This window comes from Anomalospiza imberbis, chromosome 6, assembly GCF_031753505.1.
Source record: "Anomalospiza imberbis isolate Cuckoo-Finch-1a 21T00152 chromosome 6, ASM3175350v1, whole genome shotgun sequence".
Taxonomy (NCBI): Eukaryota; Metazoa; Chordata; class Aves; order Passeriformes; family Viduidae; genus Anomalospiza; species Anomalospiza imberbis.
In genome coordinates, this window is record NC_089686.1 from 16,751,691 (window position 1) to 16,769,632 (window position 17,942).

A 17,942-nucleotide genomic window follows, 5' to 3' on the forward strand; every position below is an offset into this window, starting at 1 on the left:
ATAAAGTTAATAAAAAAAAAAATTCAGGTCTTTGGGACACGTGTTACTTACCTCATTGTCTGTTTCATTATGTAGCATGCTGTGGCAACTTCTTCAGGAAACTGCCAAGTATTGGTAACAGTTTTATACCTGTGAAACAGCTGCAGCTCTTTGGGCAGAGCAGATCTTTCTGCTGCACAGACAGTGCTCACCCAGCAGCAGGGTACTGTTGCCGACCACAATTAATTATTAGTCTCCAGAAAGAATATGAAGGCATACCCAGGAATTGATTTGTTGAGAAAGGGTTTCTCTCTACTATAATAGAGGACTTCTGTTAAGAAAAAAGTGCAAAAAAAGCACTCTAGTTTTTCTCTGGTTTGTGTTGATGGTCCCCCATTTATCTGCATCTCACGTGGTGGTAAACCCTCAGTTTGGGTATTCTTTTTCTTGAAAGTACTTCATAGCTGCTAGTTGGGATACAAATCAGTTTAAATCAGTACAATGGAAGGTGTTTCACAGAACAAAGGATTACAAAGCTCACACAGAACCAGCTCTACAACATAATCTAATCAGGAATATTTCCATGTACTTGTCACTACAGACACAATCACCTTCATGTAGTTTTAGGTGGTTGCACCAAAGGTGCAAGAGGTGGCCATCCATATATTTCACTCTAGAACTTCTGAAACAAGAGACATCAACGAGTATTTTTTAAAAAGCCAAACAAACAAGAGACCAAAAAACCTTGAAAACTTTGACTTATTTTTTTCTCTCTGTGACTGGCAACTTTTCAATTTTATATAGTAGACTAACAACTAGGCAGGGATAGAGCAGCCCTGGGTTCCAAATCTGATTCTTACATTTTGTCTGGTGTCATGGTGGTTTTGTTGCAGGGTTTTTTGTTGTGGATTTTTGGTCTTTTTTAGAATGTTTAAAAACTGTTATATTTATGGGAACATTGCAGGTTTAGTGAGTAGAAGATATCTGCCCTCAAATCCTGTGCTGATAGTCTGTAACTTTTATAATTTGAAGTATTGTAATAAACACATATTCAGAAATGTTAAAACGTTCTCTTCAGTTATATAATAGACATTGAATTTTTTAGGGCTTCATTCTCTTTGAGCTGATTTTAATTGCTCTGGTGGAGCTGTTGTAGATTAAATCAGAAGTTGGGAAATTATTCTAACTGTGGAAATGGTATTCACCCACCAGTTCCAATATCTTATTGAGGCCTCCTGTTTAGCTATAGCTGATTACTTACAGAAATAGTTGATTGTTATATAAGAATATTAAATTATCAAAAATCTGTCTTATCCTTGTTAAACTGTTCTAATGCCAAGTCACGTTCTTAACTGAAAAGGCTCATGTTTTTATTGAGTTTGTATATAATGGGCTTTCAATTTCTTAGGGTATCGTCAACTAGATGAAGGAAATTTTTATACTGTCAATTCTTTCCTAAACAAAAGTACTCTGGTTGTAATCAAGTTCGTTTTTAAGCTTTGTGGGATGCATGATACTGAGCTTGGAAGTGTCCTACAAGAGGAGATGTCTTCCAGACCAGAAATTTTCCTACATTTTCATGATTTCATCTTTCAGCTTTCTAAATTCAAGCATATACTTTTCAGGAAACCATAGTGATAAACAACCAAATTCAGTAATGTGTTCAACATAGCCTGTTCATATAGTGATTTGTGATTGTTTACAAGGCAGTATCAACAATGGCATTTTCTGTAGGAGAGGGATTGTGCTGAATGTGTTTTCAAGTAGTAAAGTCAGTTGCCATTATCCTGAGCATTATCTTAACTTCCAGCCTGCCTGGTGACTATTGTTTGTTATGTATTTCTTGTTAGAACCTGTAGGTCTTCGAAATTCCTTGTTGTGGCTTTGTTCAGAAGAACCCAGTTTAAGAGGTGTTCATGTTGTTGTGTAGGTCACAAACATATCCCATCCATCCATTCATCCCTTACCCCCATGTACCCTAAGGCTAGTTCTGTCATCTTACAAAGAAAAGGCAAATCACATAACTTGTCACTTCTTACTGAGCAGGGCCAAGGAAATAGAACTTAAAGTTAAGCAAAAGAAATGGTAGATATATTCTTAGTATGTTGAAACTCAAGGCTTTCAGGATAATCTACAGTTGTGTCCTGTGTCCTTATAATTGCAAAATTATAAAATTCTGAAGTATCAATTTCTTAAACCTCATTTTCTGAAGTTAGAATTGGTAAATAATTTTTAATTGAGCAAGGCCTAGTAAAGAAATTTTACATTTTTTACAGTACAGTAAGCCTTATGTATGCATCTCTGTGAAGTATCTAAAATAATAGAAGCAATCACACATAACTTACTTGTTTCTTTCTGTGCTTTTTTTGTTTCCACTTATGCAAAGTGCAGTGGGAAAATAAAATCTGTGTTGTTTTTCGTAGCAGACATTTAATTTACTTACTACACCTACAATCTGATGATGAACCTTTGACAGCAATATTAGAAAGTATTTCTAAAATAATGTATAACTATAAAGAATATAATTTCTTTACAATAATATAATAAAAATTCTATTAGATAATATTCTTGATACTGGACATTGTGCAGTAGGATAAATTCTAGCATATGTTAAGATAATGCACTTCTGTTTTGTCTCCTCTTCAGTGCTGTTCTTTGCTTCAGATTCTGGTGTAGTGTGGAAACATACTGCACACCTTGTTGCGCTTTCTGTAAAGTTAAGGCTGAATTTGTATGGGAAAAATAATTCATGCTTTCACAATTTAGCATATGCACTGTAGCTGTCAGAGCAGAAAGCTGCTGGACTCTGCAGACTAAAAAATTAATTCCTAAATCAGTTTATTCCAGAAAAGTGTTTCACCTTTCTACTGTATAGAACTGGCCTGATTAGTTAAAATTAACATAGCAAAATGAAATGATTTTTATTGAGAACAGCAGATAGGAAACATTCAAAATTAGTGTTTAATGCTAATTTCATTATTTAGTCTCAGTGTATTAATAATGAATTTTCTTTTGGCATTCAGTTAGTTCACTTAAAATCTCAGCAGAATATGGAGTGTGAAGTTAAAATTTTTACAAATAGAAATAATACTTCAAGGTGAATCTTTATATACCACCCCTCATTTTAAATGGTGCTTGTAAGTGCTTGTGGTACCACTGCTTATTAAGTATTCACAAATTAGGAAAAGAGTGTGTACAATTTTCCTTTTCACTTAAGACTTATCTCCTACTTTTTACAGATGGTATCTTCAGTAACCTGATATTCATAATTCCATCTTTCAGACTACATAATACAGTATCTGCATGAGTATTTAAACAAACAGAGTAAATGGGAAATCAGTTTTTTGTTGAATTCTTTTCCATATAGAATCTAGCAGCTATTTTCATGTGTTTGAATAAATTATTTTTTTAATTACATGTATGTTAGATAAGAGTCTATAAAAAATCTTAATACTAGTGTATCTTTTCAGTAATTGAAGAACATGAGCTTAAATAACAATGCCCCCCATATTTAGTGTTTAGAAAGAGCCATGAAGTTTGCGTTTGAAGAGTTCCATCTCTGGTATCAGTTTGCATTGTCCTTAATGGCCGCAGGAAAAGTAAGTATAAATTTTTTCATATAATTCCTGTATTGACGGCATTTGATAACAATGTTTAGCACTTCCATAATTTTCATCTGTAGTGTTTTTGCAAATAATTCTAATCCTTGAATCAACTAAGTATGCCATACTCCTGAATTTATTCCCAGTGCTGTACAAAGAATGTTGTTGTTTGAATAGTTTCTAACTTAGGTGATAACAACTATCTTGCCAATAATCTTAAAATAAGCTGATTGAGTACAGGCAGTGAATTATACCAGATCCTATTATCCTGTAAAACTTAAGTGTGCTTTTGATGACTTAATTTATTTTATACTTAGATACAAATTAAGGCTGATTCGTGATGCTCTTTTTTTTTTTTTTTTCTTTTGGAAATGTCTGACTTTATCTTCTTTAATATTGCTGCCTTTGAGACTGTGTATTCTGTGCAACTAATGGATTTAAAATTTTTTTTATATAAACTAGGAACTTTAGTTTTTAGATGCAATTCTCTGTTTTCAGTTCTTTCTGCTTTTCACTGTCATGTTACAGAAAATACATTAATCATATCATGTAAAGAACTAATTTTCTAAAATATAATTTTCAATGGGGATATTTTGCTTATTTTCAGAATGGGGGAAAGGAATGTATTTTCCTTAGAAAATAGTTTAGCAGCACATGGGTTCTGAAGAGACTTGTTTTTTCTTCCAACTCTATTTATTTTGAGTTATCTTCCAAACTATGATTGGATGGAGCCAAATAAGTTAAAAAAAAAGAGAAGCAGTGCCATTCTGTCTTATATCAGACCTATTCCTGTATGCTGTTTTAACTCCCAAAGAACACCAAAACATTGCTTGTTTGGAAAACTCTATCCCATTCCTTCTCTTTCATTTGTCTGGCTCAAATGCTGTGAGTTTACAGGCCTAGCAAAGTTTTAGATGCATCTCAAAACTGTTTTCTGAATTGTATACCATTGGAATTACATTCTTCTGGGGATGCTTAATTAAAGTTTGTAGGAGTTAAATAACAAAAGCAGTGCCTAAAGTCTTGTCTTTCACTGGCTTGAGGAGCTCTGACCAATTGTCAACAGAATGTGTAGTAACATCTCCTTCGCAAAGGAAAAATAAAGTAAATGGTGGAAATAGGAATATTCTATCTGTGAAATTTATTTATGTTTTTAGTAATTTAAATGGAAAATGTTTTTAACAGTCTGCTCGAGCTGTTAAAGTCTTGAAGGAATGTATACGTTTGAAACCAGATGATGCAACGATTCCACTCCTTGCTGCAAAGCTCTGCATGGGATCTCTGCACTGGGTAAGCTTTGCCCCCGTCTTCTCAGCAAGACCTATACTAAAATCTTGAGTTAGAGATGTAGCGAATACTTTTGCACAGTGACTGCATGCACTTGGGCATATCTAAAAACAGAGAACAGAATGTACATGCACATGTATATCCCTGTTTGAATGGCTAATTTGAAATACTTGACAGAGGTTATGTTTATCAAGGTAGTATATTCTGATACTGGTCTAAGACATAGCTTAAAATATGTGGAAATTGGGACATCAGAAGACGGATCATAAATGCAACTTAGACTTTGGTTATTTTCTGCAAGAGGAAAATAACTTTCCAGAAAATAATGAGGCACATCTCTTATAATCAAGAGATTCTTCTGGTGGTTCCATGTTTGCAGGTAGCTGTGGTTTATGAATTTGTAATAGGGAGAGTTGAGTATTTTACATAAACTTGAAATGGATGTATCTGTACAAAAACATTAAAGTGACCAAAGATCATCATGTTGTTTTCAAGATACTTGTGTAATTTTACAAGAATGAGTATATTTGAAAAAGAAGGAAAAGAGAAGGGAAAGATTATGTTTAGAAATTCAGAAAATGGTATAGTAGCACAAATGTGACTTGTTGAGGCTGACAAAATACAGCCTTAATTAAAGTATATCCTAATTCTGTAAATTGTTCCCTATGGATTGAGTCTGTATGGAGTAGCTTACTGTACTTAGCATTTACAATTACTGGAATGGATTCAGATGGGCTTTTTTTTTCTAGAGTATTAAATAATGTGCTAGCATGGCAGCTAAACCTTGATTTTTACGTGTTTCTCTGTTTATGAGTTTGCATCCATTCAGCAGTGCAGTATTCGAAGCAGAGTTCTGCATGGTATACTGTTTTTTTACAGAGTTAGAGCCATAGTTCTTGTGATTGATTTCCCTAAATAAATGGTTCATAGGTCAAGAACTCTATTTATAAAGTGCAAAAATGGTAGATGGCTTATTTGGACCAGAAATACCTTGTTTATTAAAAAAAAAAGGAAAAAAAGAAGAAAAAAGGCTGAAGTGTGCTTTATGCCAGATTTCTCACAGTCATAGGAATAGGTGTTTCAGCTTAAAATCTATGGGTTTTACTCAGTATTTAGCAAGAAAATGAAGTCAAATGAAAAATTAAATAGTCCTCCAAAGCAATCATGGCTGAGATTTTAACAGGTTCAGTGTGCATAATATACATTCTGAGTATTCTGAGAATTCTTATCATTGTAATGTAAGATTTAGCTAGTTTTAGACTTACATGCATGTTTTGTAATATTTTCAGTTGGAAGAAGCTGAAAGGTTTGCCAAAGCAGTTGTTGATCTCGGGGACAAAACATCAGAGTTCAAAGCAAAAGGCTACTTGGCGCTGGGATTGACTTACAGTCTGCAGGCTACTGATGGTAAGAGAGGCATAAACATTCACACTTGGAAATTCCCATGCTGCCTAAAGGATACCTGGCAGAATGATAGACGTTAAATCTTCTGTGTGCAACCATTTTTTCAGTCAATGTGTTAAAGCTTCTTCAGTTAGTGTGTGGAATGAAATCTCACCATCGTTCGTATCACTGATTAAATATATCCTTTTTAGCATCTTTGCGAGGGATGCAAGAGGTCTTGCAGAGAAAGGCTCTTCTTGCATTTCAGAGGTAAGTGGGTGTTGATCTTTCCATTTTGTTCTGCTATATGTAGTGCAAAGCTTTTATTATGTTCTAAAAAGAGAGACTTGTAAAAATGGTATAATGACAACTTCACCTCTGGGAGTCTCTCATCACGAGAACAGAATGTATTTCTTTAGCATTTATTTCCATCATTTTCTGCCAGCATTACCTAAATTGTTTTCTAAGGATTTCCCTTTATTTAAAGACGTTTGTGTTGCTCTCTAGTATAAAATATTTGCTCAGGTATTCTCATCTAGTAGGAAAAACCACACAATGTAAGGTTTTGAGTCATGATTCAATGAGACAGTGTTTCTATGAGTGCTGTCCACTGATCAGATTGTATAGGAGGCCCTTGCAATTATCTCTGTAGAAGCAGAGCAATAATTGAGGCCGTACTGCTGGGGCTGAGGGGTGAAGTGCAGGTTTTGGGGTAGTAAGCTAGGGGAAAATGAAAATTCTATCTGGAAATGTAACAGTGTAGGCAATGGCAGTGCAAATGTCATCTTCCGAGTGCATTACCTGGAAGCAGTGCCATTGGGGATGACAGTAGTTCATTCTTGTGGACTCTGCAAATGAAATGACCATTAACAGGTGAATGAGGACATTTCTACCCTAATTATAGAAGAAGGAAAACTTGATGGAAAAGCTGGCAAAAGTGCTGCAGCATCTAAATATGTCTTTTATATTTATATACCCTTGAAAATCCTTCTTTGGTGAGATAAGCCTAAATGTAACACAGCAATGCAGGTTGTGCACAAACAGGTTTGTGCATTAATGTGAAAATGAAGCCCTGGCTTTTTGGTGGTGATTTTGTATCAGAGGGGATAGGGTTAAGAAAGTGTTTTGCAGGTAACTTTAGAGTGAGCCTGGTATGTGTTGGTCCTTTTTTCTGTCTTGTCTTAGCAATTCCTCTGTATGTAAGTATGTTTTAATATATCTTTGCTCTTCTGTTCCTTAGTGGTTTTAACTAGGTTTTTTACTACTTCAGTATTTTCTCCATGTTGAAACTGAACTTTCTACCTCCTAGTTTATTCCTCAGTTCCTCACTTACCCCTCTTACCACTACTGACTTAATTATCACTGTTTCAAAAATAGTATGCTAACCATTTTTCACCAATTCTGTGCATTCACTACTTTTTGAGACCCTAGCAGTGAATTGCTTTCTTTTGAGGGTTCTTTGAAACAGCAGGGGATGAAATGGACCATAGTGTGAAGTTAACCCATTCCAGCTCAGTGTCTGCTGACCCTATTCTCCAGTTCAGAATAGTGATTCTCAAAATTCTGAGAGTCAACTTTTTGGATGGCTCAAAGGTCCCTTCAGCCTGGCCTTGAACACTGCCAGGGATCGGGCATCCACAACTTCTCTGGATGTGTTCTGGTGCCTCACCATCCTCATAGTGAAGGATTTCTTCCTAATATCTAATCTAAATCTACTCTCTTCCAGTTTGAAGACGCTGTCCCTCTTCCTATCCATGCATACCTTTGTAGAATCCTCTCCAGCTCTCCTGTAGGACCCCTTTAGGTACTGGAAGGTGCTGTAACATCTTCCTGAGCATTCTGTTCTCCAGGCTGAACAATCCCAACTCTCTCAGCTTGTCTCTAAAGGAGAGGTGCTTTAGCCCTCTGGTCATTTTGGTGGCCCTCCTTTAGACTCACTCCGACAGGTCCACATCATCCCTATGCTGGGGACCCCAATCCTGGACACAGCACTCCAGGTGGGGTCCCATGAGTGTGGAGTAGAAGGGGAGAATCACCTCCCTTGCCCTGTGGTCAGACTTCTTTTGATGCAGCCCAACACATGGTTGGCTTTCTGGCTGGTAAAAGCACATTGCCAGGTCATGCCAATATTCAGCTTCTTATCACTGTGAAATTACTTTTTCTCAGTCTCTGTTCAAATGTTGTTGCTTGGTTGTATGTTATGTTGTCTTTCACCCAACACACCAGTCATGCCTACTTTCTCTTACCACATCTGAAAAATAAAAGTTTTCCAGGAGATGGAAGTTAAATTCTCTGTCTTCTATCAGTTTATAAAGCAAGCAGCCTATACTGGACTCAGTATTTTGATGTGCCTTTTTTTTTTCCAATAAATTTTTTTGTGTATTTTTAAAATCACCTACCTAGTGGGCCAATGCCTGAAGAAATAGAGGTCCTGAAGAAATACAGTTACATTTTGGACTCTTGCTTGAATCAGATTTCAAGGCTTACCAATTTGTGTTGGTGGCCATTCAAGAAGGTGCTTGTTGCTCCCTTCATGCAGTACTGAGGAGTGCTTGTTTCACTAACTTTTTTTGGGTTTTTTTTTTTGTTAAATTGTTAAAATTTGTTCAATTTTGTTTCACTAACTTTTTTTGGTGTTTTTTTTTTGTTAAATTTGTTAAAATTTGGAAGACTTTCCTGTGGTTGGTGTGAACTGAAGTTTCACAGAACTCACCAAATGGTACATAGCTAGTAATAGCTTCATTCTTTCACTATCTGAAGCTTGGGACACTGAAGAAGTATTCTCTAAGTAAAAATCTCTTGTTCTTTTTTAGTATTGCTTATTTTGTGAATTTAAATTTTAAAAAGGACTCGTCCTGGACCCTGTTAGGCTTTACCTAGCATCTAGTCTCCAGTTTACAGGTGAAGTTAATAAAATACGGAGGTGTCCCTTAATAACTTTAAACCTCTTTGAAGCATGTTGGGTGTAGTTACTAAGCTAATGGACCGGTACAGCTGCTTGGACTTGAGAAAGCAGAAATGCACAGGTCAGAAGCAAAAGGTTCTCTGCGGTTTTGGTGGTTTAAAGGTCAGTTTTGATGCTTCCTCCCAACGGAAGTGACTCACTAGGTGTTCCAAAGATGATTATTGCACAATAGAGTTGTAAATGAGACTCCGTTAAAAGATTGCAACAAATGTAAATAAAAAAATAGTCCCAGGCTTCCTGCCCAGTATTTACTACATATCATTTGGGGTACAGCCAAATTTTTTTTTTGTCCTTATGCTCAAGCATCCCCCTGCTAAAAACCTCTTATCTTGCAGCAGAAAGATTGTATTACAGGTGAAAATAGTAGAGTGTATTACAAGAAGAATTTCTGTAGGATAGTAAAATGATTAAGACTCAGAGTGTGCATTTGACCAAAATATTAAAAAGAAGATAAGAAACATATTTTTTTAAAAGGTGGAAAAAAGTTGATATAATTAATCTCTTTAAAGGCATGGTGTTCTGGGGAATTCATATTTGGATTTTTCCCCTTTTTTCTGTAAGAAAACTTCATTTAATGAATTTTTCTTATAAATATTCTAAGTAATGACATCTAGTGTTTGTTTAGGAGTATGATTTATTTGAAGAAGTATTTTGTATTAACGATTTATTTTAAGATTTAAGATTTAAGCAGAAATTACATAATTCTTTTCTATTAAAAATGACTTTTCATGTCCCAAGGTGCTTTCTTTAAGTCAAGGATGATTGAGAAGCATAAGAAAAGTTGCTGAAATGAGCACCACTTATATCAAATTTTGAGTATACACATAGTGAAGAGACCTGAATATGAATAAATGAATATATATGCATTTATGGATATGTCAAACCTGTCTGAACAGGGGCAAAATTAATTCTTTGTTTTGTTTCTTTGTTTTTAAGGGCTCACAGTTTGTCTCCAACGGATCATTTGGCAGCATTTTACTTGGCACTGCAGCTTGCCATTTCCAGACAGGTTAGTTACATTTTAAAAGTGCAGCATCATGCTGTCATATGAAGATAAGAATTTGTATCTGTTGATGAATAGAGATGAAGATTTCTTCAATAAAAACCTGATTTTCCTTGTGCACATATTCATATATATGGAAAAAAAACCTGAAATACTCTCTCCAAACACCTTCAGTCTTACGCAGTTCTCCAGAATTCTGCCAGTATTTCCAGCTCTAGGATCAGAAATATGACAGAAGTCATTCCACTTACTTCAGCATTTCTGTTGCTAGACAGAGAGAAAAAAAAGTCAATTTTTAAGGTGTTTTTAACTATTATGTGTAATCTCTGCTCAGATCCTAGAAAGAGGAGCTCTTGAATCTAGTCTTTAATGATCTTTACAAGTGCTTAAATCTTGAGTACCTGCTAATATCTGTGCCCACCCTGAATACCTATGTGAGGCTTGGTTTTGTGAACAAAATTACAAAAAAGTGTTTAAGAAAACTGGAAAATATTTTATCACTATAAAAGAGATCAGACCTTAGTCCAACTTGTACAGCTATTATGTTTAAGCCATTCCACCATACATCAGATGAATATGGATAATATGGAACTGCTTTCTGTATATCATGGTAAATCTCTTTCTATGTCATGTTTATTTCACAACGTAGCCTTGAGTACAGTTGTTTACATTCTCTAGTGACTACTTTTCATTGCTAATGAGTAGCACAGAACTTGGACTGTGTTGTGTTAGAGTGGAATGGATTGTCACTTTACCAGCACAAAAGATTTTTGAGGAGCAGGCTATGACTGTGTACATTCTGAATTCCAAAATACTTGTGTTGCTTAATTAAATTTCTTGGTTTTAACACTTACTGTACTTACTTTGAACAAAAACACAGGCAGCTGAGGAGACAATGAAATTCTACATAAAGAAAAGTTACTGTTGCTGTACATTTCAGTTAAGCATTGCAATTAAAATATTTTCAAAATCATATAGAAATACAGCCAGGACTGAAAAGAGAATATTTTAAGGGGCTGAAGGTAACTGTTTTATAAAAACATATCTTACTTTCCAGGGTTAATATGTTATTTAATTTTATATATTATAATATATAAATATATATAATACTTATATTATTTTACTATATCTTAGTTTCCAGGATTGATGTATTAATTTAATTTTCAGTGTTCACTGTAGAGGATCGCATCCATTTAAAACTTCTGAGTAGTGTCTTACAGGAGTGTATAGAATTCTACATATTACCTGAAGTGAGCATTTTGAAAATTTTTTGGATGTCAATCAAGTAAAAGGCAATACTTCTAATAGTGGTGCTTTCTTTTTCTGCCTTTTTTTAATTTTTTAAAATCAGATACCAGAAGCTTTGGGTTATGTTCGTCAGGCTCTGCAACTACAAGGAGATGATGCCAACTCTCTTCATCTCCTTGCACTCTTGCTATCAGCCCAGAAACACTATCATGATGCTTTGAATATCATTGATATGGCCTTGAGTGAATATCCAGAAAATTTTATGTGAGTGAATGTCATGTTTCCTTTCTACGCTTTCTATTGTATTTATTTTTCCTGGATTCTCATCTCATTCATTTCAAGAGGGGATGGATTGGAAGATGGGTCTATTTTTTTTCCGGCAGTCTTCTTTCCCACCCATTTATTGCAAGTTTGCTTGTTAAAGGCTTGTTAAACAGTGATAAAGGATTTATTTTGGAAGGGAGGTTAGAACTGGATAGTTGATCTTACTTTGTTTTTTTCTACACCATCTGTATAAATAAGTTCTCCCTGTTGCATGCTTTGTACTATGTTTGTGTCTTCTATTTTTATGCAGTATTGCAAGAAGGATTAACAGGACTTTACTATCAGCTAGGATAGATTTATCCTGTCGTTCAGATAACTATGGATATTGTATGGAATCTATTTTGTAAAATACCTCATAAAACAGAGAATCTCCTCATTTGGTTGCATAATAAGTCATCTGAAGTTGGCTGATGGACAACTACATAAGTGAACAGGGAAGAAGCATGTTTGCTAAATGTTCTGTTGTTTAAGAAAGAAATCATTCTTTCTGTTTATTTTTCATGTTAAGTACATCTTAACATACATTTGGATTTTGTACTTTTGTAAGGGTGGTTTTTTTGGGTTTTGTTGTTTTTTTTTTTTTTTTTTTTTTTGTTTGGTTTTTTAAAAATATAATTTCTTATGAAAATCTAATAGAATTCTTTATAGGAAAATATCTCAGGGACAGCTTCCATTAACTCATTAACTTCCAGTCTTCCACTTTGGTGCTTTACCAGCTGTCACTAAGGTTGTAATCCATAATATTACACATATCCTACATGCTTATTTGGACAAATTTTTTAATTACCTCATTCTTAACTTCTAAATGACCAGCCTATATCATAAATTGTTTTTATATCAGCCTAGCAGCAAAACATGATTTCTTTAAGTATTATTCATTTGAAAATAGAAACGATAGTGTTTTCCCTTCCTGTTCATTGACATTTTGTGTCTCCATTTGACTGTCCCTATAAGGTACAGTTGCCTTTTCTGTCACAAATCTGCCCAGGACCTCTGTTGATATCACCTCTTGTCAGAACTTCTGTGTCATGCAGCCAGTTCTGTGCAATGGCTTTTGTTGCCTTTTGCTGTATCTCACTTCCTGGTTTATCTACACACCTATGACTTGTTTCCATTCTTATCAGAGGCTTCTATACATGTTTCAAAATTTCAGAACTATGTAGCAGTTTCTCTTTCAAATCTGTTTGTGCTTTCCTCAGGACCAAGGGACTTGTCAGTAAGTCAAGGTTTGAGAGGCAATTGAAGTATCAGTGTCCTAATTTTATACCCTATTATTGTTAAAGACAAATATGTTCAAAGCACTTTGACTGTCATCTTCTGTCTGTTCTTGTTTCATCTTCTGCCACTTAGTGGCAATATAAATAATGTAGCTGTAACTGCCATGTGTCTCGGAGTAGTAATAGCCCAGAAGTATTTCTGAGACTATACTTTCAGAATTCCCTATTGTTATAAGAGAATTCCCTATTATACTAATCTGTCTTGTAATGGGAGAACAAGGGTCCATTCAGTAAAATCTTTAAAAATACTCTTGTGAGCATTCAGAAAATATTTATGGGTTTTTCAAATGTGGTTCATGGCTTTTCCAGAGTAGTTTATACTGCAGCTCTGGTTAAACATGTTGTCCAAGTTGTTTGTTACAGTACTGATCTTTGTGTTTATGTATGTATGTATATTAATCATACAGGTCATAGCAGTGGTTCTAAATTGTTGGTCCTATTGTATAATATGGACTCTGTGGTGATACAGTGTACTGCATTACAGTGTACTGCTACAGATCTGGGAATTTCAGAGGAATAGCTTGACAGTAGGAATCACCATCAGATGCAGTAACAAATGCTGACGAATCCAAGGTGAAACAGTTAAATGTATCTCTAGAAAGTCTTTCAGAGTCTTGTTTTTAGTGCTGTCAATTTCCTAGAGAAATTGAAAATATGATTGAGATTTCTTGTCTGCTCTCTGCAATTGATACTGACAGCCAGACAGGCACATCTGGTCAATAATATAAATTTGGATTGATTCTATCATGTAACTGGGTTATTTTTGCAAGGATTTATCAGCTTTTGAAAACTATATATAGTGCTTTTGACAACATGTGCGTGCGTATATATAAAATATAAAACACAACCTCTTAGTGTATTGCTGAATCCGTGTTCTATAAACAATATAATCTCATGGTATTTCCTAGCAGATTGGAAAGAGATCCTTTTGTGTTCCTCTACAGCTTGCTAATTTTTAGATACACTGAAACATTTCATTATTCACCTGAGGTGCTTTACTGGCTTTTGTAAACACTTCAGGTGTCTTTATTATTTATCTTTCACTTATGTCTGCAGTCCAGTAAGCTAAATGCTACAAGAGTTCCCTTGGTATTCTCAGTGTTTCTGTCTGGATACTTTACCACAGCTTTATGCAAATTGATAATGTGATGGCTTTGCAGGGTAATAAATCTCTGTATTTGGAAATATTAAAGCATAGTGCTTGTGATTTATGTTATTCGTTATTTCTCTCATTTCTTGAGCATTACTCCTATCTACATACGTCTGTATGCTGTCATTGCATTGCTGCACTGAGTGTTGTTCTTGCTCTCTTCACAGCTGCATGTTTTTTGTTTTGCATTGCTTTAAAAAGAATCTACATTTTCAGAAGTTTAATACTGCATCTTTGTAAAATGCCAGAGGTTGCAAGGAACTCATAGGATACACCATGAATAATGAAGAGAAGTGGCTACTTTCCAGCACTCTTCTTTTGTAATCAATTAGTAAATATGTTGTCTGTCAGTTTTTGATATTTGAAAACCTGGTGCATTCCTGGAGTTCGAGTTCAGTATTTGAAGCATACGGCAGCATACCTTTGGATCTGCAATTAATATTAACCTTCCTGCACTATAAAGCTAGAGAGTTGGCCAATCAGATCATGATCTTGCCCTGGGCATCTTAGGTCAATAAGTGGAAAGAAATTCCTCAGAGCCAAAGAATTCTGTCCAATCATTATCTAAAGGAATGGAAGGAATGAGCAAACACCCTGGGCTGTTAGTAGTAAGGTATAGCTTTTTCTTTGAATAGAGAGTTGATTATTCCTCCTATATTCATTATATTGGCAGCATAAACGTGCCCTTTGCTCTGAGATCTGAATAGGTATTGGGAAAACTATTGGCAAAAATCTAAGAAACCTGTAAAAGTGAAATAGATATGTAGTAATTTTTTTTCAGAGATACTAAAAGGAAAGTTATTTGCTGAATATTTATAGCACTGTTTTTTCAAACTTAAGGCTTAAATTGCTAGGTTGTAGCCACTCTATTTATAAAGAAATCAGCTGTGTGAATACAGTCAATCTCCTTTTAAACGCTGGCTAATCTTTGGAGCCTCCTGTAATCCGAGCGTGCTTTAATCTAGGGACAAAAAGATATCTAGACAAAAGATTACTAACAGGTTAAGATACTGAAGAGCATGAATACTGTACTCAGTATCAATACTGAGATGGGTGGGAATGAGGTGCCAGCACTAATAAACTGAATAGGTAATCCCAATCATGCGCTACTTTGTTTGAGTTCAGTGAAACTTAAGGGTTTTCTCCTTTCATTAGAGAGCTTGTCCCAGTAGTAGAAATATGAAGTTCAGTTCTTCTCCAGCTTGACAGGATTTTAACCCACAAATGATGCAGCTCAGAGTCCTAACCATCAAACTATGTGGGAAGCTGAATGAGATGATCCCTTTCTCCTCCTGAAACAGAAGCAAGGATGTGCTGCCCTGAATGCGAGACTAGGCAGCAAGGAGCCACAATATATCTTAAACTGCTAAAGTACTTAGCTATGAGCGGGGCTTCAGGTCTCGGTTGCTTGGGTTTTCCTTGAGTTTTGTTTCTGTTAATCCAGTGATTTCCCACTCTGAATGTGTAAGTAGTCCCAGAGGTGTGCATTCCAGTCTGAGGGTGTATTCAGGGTGATGCAAGATAGCGGTGGTTGCGTTGCATTGGTTCATATTGGGCTTCTCTGTGTTGTACAATATGTATTGTACATGTGCAATTACCTCAGCAGCCTTATTTACAATAGTGCCTCTTTTTTTTAATCTGATTGTTACAAGGAATTTATATCTTGGTGGTGTATTGAATGATGTGAAATCTTGAAACAACACTTGTGTCTGTTTTTAATTCATAATTAGTCAAGAATAGGTTCTCAGTCAAGGGAGATGGAGTCAGGTTTCTTAGTGAAGTACTTGGGATATTGTTTTCTTAATCCTAACTGTTTGGGGTTCCCTTAATATTTCAAATGCTGGGGCACTTAAATACAAATATAATGCCTACAATTAGTGTAATTAGGCAAAATAAATAGTAAATTGCTAATTTTATGCTAAAAATTGGAACTACAATGGATAGCAGTTGACAAGCTTTTAAAGCAGCAGAAGTAGGGAACAGCAGATGGGTTATTTAAGGAGTGCAAGCATGTTATTTTAATGTTAAGTACACTCAAAAAGGAAAGGCATATGGTAACAGGTTTGAAGACAGCTCAAGACTTAGTTCACAGTTTAAACATTTACATTTCTTGAAGTGTGATGGAAATTTTTTTTCTTCCAAGAATATTTCACAGAAGCATCAGGCCAATATGTCATTCCTCTAAAAACCATTAAATCTTTTCCTTCCTGACCTTCGAGGGCTCTTTTGAGCTACATTAGATTTCCCAGAATCACAGGGCCTTTTAACATTCCTCTCAGTTCAGTGAGTAAAAAACTTATTTCCTTCTTGGAGATGTCCAGGTGGGCATAGAAAAGAACTGGTTGGTACAGGCAGTGTTGGGTTATACATATACACTGCTGTTTTCTGGGACAGGAAGATACTTACCAACTGAAGGAAACAGACGACCCTATTCTGCTTTCCCAGGGTCAGTTGTAGTTGCACTGCAGTGTGTGGTGCTGGTAAGACTTGTGCTTTTGTGGGTTTTTCCCTTGATAAATAGAACACTGGGAATTATTTGAGGAAAGGATGATAATATAAGATTGGACAAGAAGTAGTGATGTTCTGTGCTTGCCAGAATAATGTCTTTCAGATTTGTGTATGCATTCTTGTCAATATTTGACAACTTGAATTTTCAAATTCATTCAGTTTTGATCCTGTTTATATTGGGAGTTAAATGAATTAGTTCTCAGGAATGATTTTTCTGTAAATCATGAAACACAGTATCATTTGCTTGTGTTTTTTCTTTTTATCCTCAGCTCTTCTATCTTGCTCCCCCATCCCTCTTCCACTTTGGTTGTTGTTATATGCCTTTACTGAATGGTCCATTAAAAAAGACACTGTTGATAGGTAGATATTGCTTTATATAACAAATTGGTCATTGGCCTCAGGGTCTTACCCCTGAATTATGTTTGCTAGGCTGTAGATTCTTTGAAACTTGATTGAAAGAGTCCCAGTTTGGATCATGAGTTGGCTGCTGCAGGGAATTCAAGGCAGGCAAATAAAAAGTTTTCAAGTATAACTAATTTGTTCTGGCTTTAGTCAGAAGCTATCTTCATTATAGTTTAGAGATCTACATTTTCCTAAGGACATTGAGTTCATAATGTGGAATACAGTATACATACACTGCACCAAAACTCACAGGTCTGACTGCTTTGGGAACAAATATATGGGGAATAATAGGGTGCAAGGAAGGCCATCCACTGGATACCAAATATACCTATTCATGATTTTCACAAAATTGTGTTATTTTAGGGCTTGAGGGCTGGTTTTCTTGCGTCTTATGTGTTTTTGAGAGTCATGCTTCAAATAGTAATCTGAGCAGCCTATTTTTACTTCATCCATGTTTCTGTGTGTATATGGGCTTCCCAGTACTTGGGATCTGTGTGGCCGATGTTGGAGAAGGTTTGGTGATTGATTGAGAAACAGTTTAGGACATTTATTTTTTATTAAGCTAAATGCTTTCCTGGAGATTTTAAAAAACTAGATTTGTTTGCTTGACCTTCTGTTGCCAGTGTTGGGCATTTAGTGATTTCAAGGTACTTACAAATGATGATTTTTCATGTTTTATAATGAACTCTTTATATTTATGTCTTTCCTGATAATAGAACTTTCCTTGAATACTCAACATGGAGTAGAGTGACTGTGCAGCAGCTCACTTTGCAATTGCAGAAGACACCTCTCTAAGTTTCTTTCTGTACTTTCC

General features: G+C 35.4%; 1 protein-coding gene across 1 annotated transcript in view; it reads left to right on the forward strand.

Annotated features, from left to right (window-relative positions):
- The window catches only part of TTC7B (tetratricopeptide repeat domain 7B), a 120,547-nt gene that overhangs the window by 53,258 nt on the left and 49,347 nt on the right, over window positions 1-17,942 (forward strand). The window contains exons 10-15 of the mRNA XM_068192608.1: window positions 3,495-3,578; window positions 4,767-4,871; window positions 6,158-6,275; window positions 6,464-6,521; window positions 10,153-10,225; window positions 11,571-11,731. Of these exons, the coding sequence (XP_068048709.1) occupies window positions 3,495-3,578; window positions 4,767-4,871; window positions 6,158-6,275; window positions 6,464-6,521; window positions 10,153-10,225; window positions 11,571-11,731 (599 nt within the window). The remainder of the gene's footprint in view (window positions 1-3,494; window positions 3,579-4,766; window positions 4,872-6,157; window positions 6,276-6,463; window positions 6,522-10,152; window positions 10,226-11,570; window positions 11,732-17,942) is intronic.